The 10,358-nt window shown below is 40.1% G+C and overlaps 1 protein-coding gene across 1 annotated transcript; it reads left to right on the top strand.

The window, feature by feature from the left end:
• The first annotated feature begins 621 nt into the window (after positions 1-621).
• LOC124254852 (ceramide kinase-like) lies at positions 622-9,801 on the top strand. The gene is made up of 10 exons (XM_046688709.1): positions 622-796; positions 2,420-2,620; positions 3,773-3,901; positions 5,411-5,474; positions 6,155-6,300; positions 6,597-6,671; positions 6,916-7,062; positions 7,355-7,614; positions 8,240-8,406; positions 8,864-9,801. Exons 1-10 carry the CDS (start codon positions 691-693, stop codon positions 8,922-8,924), a joined length of 1,356 nt encoding a protein of 451 aa, XP_046544665.1. The 5' UTR covers positions 622-690; the 3' UTR covers positions 8,925-9,801.
• Positions 9,802-10,358: the final 557 nt, after the last annotated feature.

Genomic DNA, 10,358 nt, shown 5'->3' with positions numbered 1-10,358 from the left:
CACACGCACGCACACGCACAAACAACAACAAAACCTCCAAAGACACACATTTAAACACATACCGCTTCACACACACTTCACATGCGAGCGACCTCGTAGCGAGCGTTGGTATGTACAATGTATTAGACTTACACGGGCAAGTCACGCTGCTGTCTGCTCGGAATGCTGAAATTAAATTTCTCGCCATCGACTAATGCTTAATCACAAAATATAATTGTATGCTTCAGTTTCCGAACAGGGTTGCTCCCGTCTCTGACGCGAATAATGCGGCGAATACTAGCCAATAACTCACATGACCAGCCCTCGTCTCACACCCCATTGTCACTGCCTACCTACCATAGGAAATACCTCACATATAAACTTGACAGATAAAACCACGTATCTGTTAACGCTCCAATTTTATTTCCGATGCGGCAACTTCCATGGCGAGTCTTGAGTCATTATCTTCAGGTGTGAAGCGACGACACCGTGTCACCATAGCGAGTAGGCTCACAGTCTCGATAAACTCGCCTTGATTCACAAGACCCTACACGCTCGAGTTAGGACGGTTCTGATTGGTTGAAAATAATATGACCCTCGCGTCACAGCTACGTATAAAAGGTAGGAAGGGAATTCCCTGAACACATAGCACATTGCTTTAGTGCGGAGAGCGGTAAGGATTTTATTACTGGAGTTGGCCAATTTGACAAGATGGAATTGATAAAGGATGGACGTTGTGTTGAAGTGGAATTAACGGACACAACAATGACTTACAGAAGTCGGAGGACTAGTTGTACCAGCAGTGTTGAAGAAGTTGGTAAGTCAATAATTATTTATTTAGGTATTTGAAAATGTACATGAATGAATTTAAATATTTACCTACTCTCTGTGCAGATCTGTCGCACATTGATGTAACATTGTTTTAAACCATTACAAATATTATCATGCTTATTGAGAGTCTTTCGTTTTGGACTGTATTTTATGAGTTTGCATATATTTTTGGTGATATTAACATTAAATGCTAATTCTTTTCGGAGCGTAGATTTCATCCCTAATCTGAAAACGACAATGTTCCTTGAAACTGTTCGATGAAGTGGAAATGTTTGAGTATTATGTATTGACGTATCCTTGAAAGTTCTTTAACAATGCTAAATAATTTATGCTCCAGTAATGACATGAACTTGTCATTGTCTTCGTGTGCGCAGTGCACCTAGCTCACTTATTCGTAGTCAATACACGTCTATGTTTGAAACACATCAAAAGAAACGTACATACTCGTTCGACTGCAACTTGTGTTTGCATACAATGACTATATATATACACATACCTTTGAATGCTATATGTACAAATGTAAACACTAAAAGAAATACGAGCAGGTGATGTTTGAAATGTATACTCAATAAAAGTACGGGGTCAATAGTTTGGAAAAGATGTCATTGTACAATTACGTGGATTCCAGTCCAAGTATTTTAGTGCCGTGACTGGCGATAGATGTCAAGCATAGTTAAGCCTGTATGCGTCCATCACACGTAACGGAATGTTTGTGTTGTGATCAAACTATCGATTAATCTTGCACCGGTTTATAGCTGATTGCTATAGCCAAATGATGCATATTCTTTTTACGTCTTTGGTTGTTTTCTCGTGAGATCTGAAATTTCTTCACAATGTATTATCGGAAATGTTTGAGAGGTTGAAGTGAGTTAGTGAGTTGAAATTGTGCGTCGCTTCTGTAATGTTGCAGTCAATTATTAAAAACAGTATGTCAAAACATGAGGATATGATGTCACGTGTTGTTGACTTGAAATCATGTATTATTTAGTTTTAAAACGTTGATATTTACAAAGGTTGCAACCTTTATTTACCTTGAAGGCTCATGGTATAATGTGTACATACATAAATACATTATGTTATCTGTCGTTTAATGCATGATGCAATAGAAACAGGTGTGTCTTCTTTAGGTATATGCAACTCCTTTGTGTGTGTGCGTGTTTGAATAGATGGAATAGTATAACCTCGACAATCCGGACACTCCGCTTTGAGGACGATTACTGTTATACGTCTTCGTCAAATAAAGGGCACACTATTCCATTCAGAAAGTTGTCAAATGCAACATATGCCATATGTGGGATTACCTTTCCAAGCAATTACTTTGTGTGCTGGCGATTAGGTGCCTTATTCTAAGTGTGTGGGTTCGAAGTCCGGACTCTTTACGTTATTAAGAAAGTGTAATCCCAAATATAACACATGTTGAAAAACTGGAAACTTCAGTATTTTAGTAATACATACGATGTAAGTGCAAAAGATGTGGTTTATAAGGGTTTCACTGTATGTTCTTATGCATCTATGCAAAACGTACAACTGATGGACGGATGGTGGTAGAGCTGAAGAGATAAGATAAGAACGGAGGACAGCGGTTGATACAGTGAATGTTTTCTTACAGATGTGATGACCTTGGACAAGATTCTGTCGCTGAAGATGGAACCGTCGGAGACAAATAACAATGCTGGACACAGGAAACAGTTTACTGTGTGCTTCGCTCGTGACGTGGACAAAACAAACATGAGAGTTGACAAGGCTACGTTCAAAGGCACGGAGAAGATTTGCGACAAAATACTAGCACAGCTTGAGCCCATGTTGGCAGGTGAGGAGCATTAGTCAATCTCCGCTTAAAATCAAATTTGGTCATGTGATCAGCTTTCTGTGCGAAATAGTCTCCCCAGTTCTTTAGGCAACGTGGGTTTGGGAGATCAGCTCGGCTTGACGAGAAGAAGTAACGTGTTTGGTGACTTGGTTTTTCTGTGTTATCTTACACCAGCGTGCATCCAGGTGCCCGGAGACGGATTATTCTGCATTCCCGGGCTAGTTAATGTAGCTTTAACTTTTTACAGATATAACTCAATTTTATTGACTTTCAAATTTTGAAGTGAATTTTAACCGTGGTCCCATCTTAAAACATTCCTTTATTCAAATCGATTTTTCCTGAAACGACTTTGGATGTTTCATGTTTTCTCCGAAAGAACGTCTTTTTTATATTCTCGTGAAAATCTGCTTTACTTCAAATGTTAGGGAGGCTCGCAATCGGCTATGTGTTGTCAGCACATAAACACATGATATACCACCCATGTCTTTCAACTAGATTTCATAGGGGTTTCAAATTGCCTTTTCAATTCATTTTTTGTCAAACATATTCACGACAAAATGTAACGCCTTATATTCAGTATAGAAAAGGCACGTCGCGTTCGTTTGGTTTTTGAATGTATCGACAGCCACACTGAAGCCTCACAAGACATTGCATAAACTCGACAACCCGTGCGCATTGCACTGACATACTGGTCTATTTCAAAAGCAATAGGGACTTCTTAATAGCGCCGTGTAATACATCTCGTGTTCATTTCACTCCCGTGGGTGTCACTGTGCGATTATTTAAGTACATGACCAGAATATAGGGTAATGCTTATGATATTGAGTGTCGTTAAGCTGTTTAGGAAATGCGGTTCCTCAGCTTGATATAACCTAGTTCATCGTTGAGCATGCGTTTTACTATCAATCCACTAAACACTCAACACGCAAGCAACAAAAGCATGTCTTACTCCTTCATGCGGTTAACAGGATGCTGGAGATATTCAAAATTCTGAACTGGAGATTTAATGAAAAGGGGATTCGATATAGAAACTTCAAATAAATTGCTCAAGAAGATTTTACACGGCGGCGCCTAAGCTATCAGAATGACAATACACTATTAAGAGCTGTGTTACACATGAACGCGCCCCTATAGCTCCGTGTTGTGTTTCAGCGAAGAGACGACCGAAGCAGCTTTTGGTGATCGTGAACCCCAACAGCGGCCGGCGACAAGCAAAGAAAATATTTCACAGGAAGGTTGAGCCATTTTTTCAACTGGTTGGCATCACGTGCAAGGTTATAGGTCAGTCAGTGCTTGGATTTTCTTCATTTGATATGCAAACTTTTATTTTTATTTACCATTTGAATGTTGTTTTAAATCACGAACACGAATAGTATATACATTTCGATAAATAAATATTGAAAAGCATTGAAAGATAAGTACAAGGATTCTGTGAGAATGTGGGTTTGTAATAACTCAGTTATTGTAATTAAAATATTTTACATGAAAAGAAATGCCGTTAAGCATGGTTTAATAGAAACTAAATACATATAAGATTTGACTTACCGATGGTAGTGTTTTGTTTGCCTTCAGCAATATTCCAGCTATATGGCGGCGGCCAGATGTTAATGAGTTCAGCTGATTAAGAATAGCTGACGTTGCAAATAATACCGATTAATACAGACTCGTTGTATGCGATCTTCACGTACAGACATATTGGCTATGAAAGGTTCTGTTGTCAATTTCACAAAGACATGATATGGGTAATCATTCGATTCTGTGTTAACAACGGTAAATACCCGACAAAGGACAGACAGACATCAGTTGTTTCAATATCGTATTGGACAGGTAGATATCATTCATTTATGGATTTTGACCTTTTTTCTACTAGTCACTCCGCTTAATTGCATTCTGATGTTTATCAAAGACTGGCGTTCTTTGAAGGCGTGTAGTACCCTGATCAGGGCATGAGATCATTCACGGACAATAAACATACCAGCCAAGATGGGAGATATGTTTATTTGGAGCAGATTTGATATGCGTGGATTCACGAGCCGTGACTGATACAAACGGGATAGGGATACGTGATACAGGAATGGCCTGATACTGTCGTTGTATTTGGTTAGATTACTAGATGATACACACTACCTTCTGTTTCATTGCTAATGGTGATATACGGTGGGATTGGCATTGTATGTTGAAATGTTTGTCCAGCTATTGCAACTGAGGTCAATTAAACAAATATCATTCATGATTTATAGATGGTATGATTATAGTAGTTGAAACATCCAACGTATGGAATCTTATCCAAAATGGATTAGTTGAACAACGTTTATCTTAAAATGAAGTGGAGTAGCGTTTGGGATTAATATCACGTTGTCAGTTAGATAACAGCAATGTTGACATTATTATTGGATTAATGGTGATCGGTTATGTCGAATTCGATTGAGAAAGAGAGAGAGAGAGACGGTTATATCGAATTCGTTTGGGAGAGAGAGAGAGAGAGAGAGAGAGAGAGAGAGAGAGAGAGAGAGAGAGAGAGATGACGCCTATTATTTCATCACGGGGAATGTACTAAAGGTTGTGGTGCAAGGTTACGTGTTAAGATCATTAAAAAACTTGCCTTACAGCTAAAATATGCGGAAGAATATGAGTAGAGTCATAAAACAATACTTCCGTGAATTACGTACAGTACCACAAATCTTAGAGACAATGAGTTAAGACGATTCGTCTCCCTGAGGCGTACAGCTCATGCATTGTGAACTTTATAACCTGACGTGTTAATTTCATTATCTGTCATGTTGATTTCAGTGACCGAGCGACCAAAGCAGGCACAAGAAATCCTTCAGAGCCATGATTTGACAGACATCGATGGGTAAGCCGGAGCTTATTTTCAGTCAAGATTTGAAAGAAAAGTTGTAATCAGTTTGACATATATGGCTTTGTAAGCGATGAGAATGACGACATCGTTGCCATCGAAACAAACAACTGTATGACGCGGCGTATTTCATTGGCGCATAGAAGGAAATGAATGTCTTGTAGATTTCACACTTCCTCTGACAGTTGTTACACATTCCTTCTATAAATATATTCTTCAGTCGGAATTCATGACATGAATCATAATGGAGACTGTACTCTGTTTTAATACATGATATATTACAGTGTCCATACTACGATTGCAAAAACTAGGATCATGCTATAAAATAGTTTTGGGTTTTAATATTTCTGTGATTAAACCATGTAACTGTCATTCCTGTCTCAACGTTACTTAAACACAATGCTATGAAAGGATAGCTATACTTGTTTTTAACTAGAGACTATGAAAAACACGAACATACTTACTACAATGGGTTAAAGATCTCGTCGTAAGAAGTTGATTTGTTTGTTAAAAGCATTAAACATACTACCATACTCCTACTACTACTACTACTGAGTAGCGAGTTCTCAAACAGAAACGTCCGGAATTTGCGGTTTCCGGATTATCGGGAGTTCTCTGTACATTTGATATCATTCCTATCCTTGATATCTACAACATCCACGTGCTTATCTTTGCAGAGTCGTCACTGTCGGCGGAGACGGTCTGTATTGTGAATGCCTGAGTGGTCTGGTGATGCGCGCCCAGAAAGACGCCGGCATCGATTACAACGACCCGGACGCTGAAGTCGTTCCCAGTGAAGTCCCCATCGGCATCATCCCTGCTGGTGAGCATCCTCTATCAACACAATGCCCTTGCTGAACTTGTCTTATCAACGTCCTTATCCGTATTTCCCACAATGGTCATCTATTGAACTTTCTTTAGAATGAATGCATGAGTAAACCGGCAAATGTAAAATTGAGATATAATGCACTCAATTATCGACAGTGTTTTCAGTTTGTAACTGCGACAGAATCTACAGCTGTCGTACGAATATTATCAGAATTAATCTTATTCACTACGTGTTCTCTGTTGAGCTAGCACTGTTACCTTTAATATTAACAATGTGGCTGCTTTGTGCAGGATCCGGAGATTATGTGGTCCAGTATCTCCATGGTACCCGTGACGTCATGACAGCAGCTATCCATATTGCTCTTGGTAAGTACTATCATCTTACAACATATAACAATGATACTGATTTACGAGACACCGAACATGTAGGTGAATGGTATACAGAATATGACTTCATATGAATGATTATTTTCTTAGATAAGTAACCTTCAGTGTTATACCTCAAAGCCTAAATTCTATCGGGATTTAGGTGTGAGTCAACATTAAATGTGTTTGGAGGAACCAATTGGTTGTTTCAATTTTAATCTTATTTAATTCCATTTTATTTTAGGTAAAAGTGGTCCGGTAAATGCGGTCAGCGTTCATCAGGAACGACAACTCTCGGCATATTCCGGTTTGTTGCTGGGTTTCGGCTTGTTCGGCGACATTATGAACGACTGCGAGAAGTTCAGATGGATGGGTTCGTCAAGATTCAACAGTAAGTGTCCAGAATAACCCTTCTTTAGAAAATGTGTCATTTCCTGATATACCGCTGGTTTGTCAACCTCCGGAAGTGACATCAGCGTTTCCGCCTGTCTTAATACTGACTTAGCACAAAAGAACAATTTGTCGACGGCTTCTTTGGGATCATACCAGATCGAATAAATATCAAATGAATAGACATATCTGCTTAATCGATGGCTTTTTGTAAGGCCAACTCATTCAGAATTGTGTCATATTTCGTTATGGACAAAACGACATTAATTCTACATGTCATCCTTTTCTTCTAGTCATCCCGATGGGGACGGTGTTGCGTCGGCGTATGTTTGACGTAGAGGTAGAGTACCTCCCTGACGGCGGGTCAGAGTGGGAACAGACGGAAGGGAAGTTGTACGGCGTGGACACTTACGTCATCACGAGAAAGCCCAAGCAGGAGAAGATGGTGCCGTGTTTTGGGGACACCGCCCTCACCTTGTTCCTGACCAGTAAATGCAGTCTGGCCAAACACGTCCAGCAACTGACCAAGGTGCAGGACCACAAGACGGGATGTGTAAGTATAACTGTACAGACTTGGTATCAATTCTACACCATGCATTTAACTCTCGATTCTGTGTGTCGGACTATCTTTCTATTCATCCAGCCAGCGTCTTACCTCATCTTACACGTGAAGATCCGGGTTAGAATCTGTCTTCAGCAACCTATAGCGATCGGGTGGTCAGGCTGGCTGACTTGGTTATAGGATATCGTGGTATGCAAGTTGCATGAATCGATGGTCACTGGATTGTCTGGTCCAGACTCGATTATTACAGGCCGCCGTCATATAGCTGGAATATTGCTGAGTGTGGCGTTAAACAACAAACAAAGTATTCTTACATTATCGGTGTAATGCCTGTCTAACTGTGTGTCTAACTGACTGTCAACCTGTACCTACTACCTGTTTCTAAGAATGCCAACAAATGTACTCACCTTTCTGATAATATGCCAGTTTGTATAGGTATAGTCACACTCACTCACTGTCACTCATCGCCCCTATGTCTCCTCATTTCACACCTGCGCCAGTCTAAGCGCCAATTCCTATATCTAAATTTACATTACATTAATTTGATTTATCTTCCCACCAAAATAACACCCCCATTAACTGAAATTAATATATCCTTATCTCCTACCCAATACAGTTTGATTACGAGTTCGTGGATCAACACAGAGTTCAAGGTTATAGAGTGACCTTTCCAAGGGCTACTCTGACGTCAACGGAAGACGGGGAGACGACGTTAGCAGAGAAATACTACATCAATTGTGACGGCGAAGTCATTTGTCTGTCAAAACCCCAGTTCGAAGTCAGGTGAGCATCCTGGAATACATTTATTTTTGAAAACGTTTCGGTGTATAATCGGTTTTAACAGCTTTAAGGGATTTTTCACGCTCTAAGGCAGCCCTGACCTCATTAATCCTTGGAACCGTCAATACATTTGTCTGAACAGAACACAGAGGTGTCTGTGGCATTTCGGTTTTGTCGTCGTAACCTTCAGAGTATCTATTTACAAATGGTCTGCATGAAAACGCACACTTTCATATAATAGTGAAAGAGGTATATTTTCGACGTTTGTAACAATATTCCAATAATATCACATTGGTGGACAGTAGAACTGGGTCTCTGTACTTTTGTTGGGATATCGCTACCTGACCGTCAGCGTGACGATCGAACCGTTTAACCACTAAGATAAATTAAAACAGTATCACAATACAATAGACTTCAGATCAATTACATTTTCTTATATCATATTCTTTCATTCTTGCAGACTCCATCGGAATGCCGTCCCATTATTCGGCAGTGTCCGCAACGTCTTGCAGTGCTGGTAGGCGACGTTGCTACCGGGATGAATTACCCGGATGTTGATATAACGTCACAGACGTCGTCTCTCCGTCCGCCTCAGGCGTTAACATCAAACTGTACAGGGACGGTTTTTCGGGGATGCGTGCGCAGACAGTATACCAGAGATTTCTACATGACGTCACATAACATGACACCCATACGTCATAAGACGTTTCTTACAGCTTGGGCTGCACGTGTAAATCTCATTTCTCCAAAGAAAGGATGGATAATTCAAGATGGCGTTTAGCAACTCTTCTTGAACGTGGGATGGACGTCGATCGGTGCTGTGATTTGGGTGTAACCAACCGAGTTCTGAACGGTGCTGTGATCTGACCTGGTCAATAGACTGACCAAAGGTAGACGTTACTAAACAGTATATAGAACAGTCTTCATTCAGGTTGTGACCTTGTAGCAGGTATGAGCATTTATCCATGTCCACCCAACACGCCGTTTCTGTTACCACAGAACTCAGACAATCCTACGTGGCAGTGATAAAACGCCTTTGAAAACAGAACCATACAATATAACAGATCTGCTACCAAAGTCAATGGGTTTTATGTTCACTTGTCCAATTTCGTTTTTGATATTAGAATCAATCAAATCGAAAAGAAAGGTTTGAATATTGGTTTTTTTTCTGGCTGTGCTCCACACAGGCGTTGATGACAGGATGACTCCAGATGAGAGTGGCGTGAGACAGGGTGGTATAACTATGGACGTATTGTTGGGTTTCCGAGGACAGCTCAGGTGTACATAGACGAAAGAGCTGAGCCAACTAGGGACAAACCTGTATTATTGTTGATCTCTTTTTGTTGTTATATTTTGTAATAAAATCTATGAAATTAAAAAAAAATGATTTGTTGTCAATGACATTATCAGGACATCGGCTTTAAAGTACTTTAAAGAACGATGATCTTATAGTACGAGACTGATTATTCTTTACAGTTAATGATTTCCCAGATAACAAGCAGGAGTTCAGATTTGCCATGAAATCAGTATTACAGGCTGTAATGACGAAAACGATTTCTATAGGTCTGTTTAAGACGAACCGATTTTATAGGTCTGTTTGTTTATCCGCGTTACCCACAGTGAGGAACAGAATCCGATGCGTTTTCCCTGCATTAAAGTCTGTAGCGGAACTTTCCGTGCACTAGGACTTTGAAAAGTCAGTAGTGTCAATACAGGTGCGGCAACAGTCGATCCTTTCCATAACCAATCACATCTTTTGTCTGCTTTATTTGCACAAATATGAAGTAGAGTAATACTAATGCTAATCGGCTAAAGTACAAATCCTAATGTGTTGTGTAAAACAACGCGACCCTCAACTAGGCGTAAAACACAGCTGATCTCTCCGGCCATCGTTATTACTTATGCGTACGTAGTGACTTCATGTCGGCGCATTACCCTACCAGTCACACCTATAT

The sequence above is a fragment of the Haliotis rubra genome, unplaced genomic scaffold (genome assembly GCF_003918875.1).
Source record: "Haliotis rubra isolate DU_JTF1 unplaced genomic scaffold, ASM391887v1 Scf585, whole genome shotgun sequence".
In the NCBI taxonomy this organism is placed as follows: Eukaryota; Metazoa; Mollusca; class Gastropoda; order Lepetellida; family Haliotidae; genus Haliotis; species Haliotis rubra.
The sequence above is the reverse complement of the archived record's forward strand: the minus strand, read 5'-3'. Positions and strand labels throughout refer to the sequence as shown.

Bases quoted from the DNA above. Each gene is read 5' to 3' on its own strand.
- LOC124254852 (XM_046688709.1), top strand. From the start codon at position 691: ATGGAATTGATAAAGGATGGACGTTGTGTTGAAGTGGAATTAACGGAC. The intron at 2,621-3,772 runs GTGAGGAGCATT...GTTGTGTTTCAG, and splicing joins GCTTGAGCCCATGTTGGCAG to CGAAGAGACGACCGAAGCAG. The intron at 8,407-8,863 runs GTGAGCATCCTG...TCATTCTTGCAG, and splicing joins AAACCCCAGTTCGAAGTCAG to ACTCCATCGGAATGCCGTCC.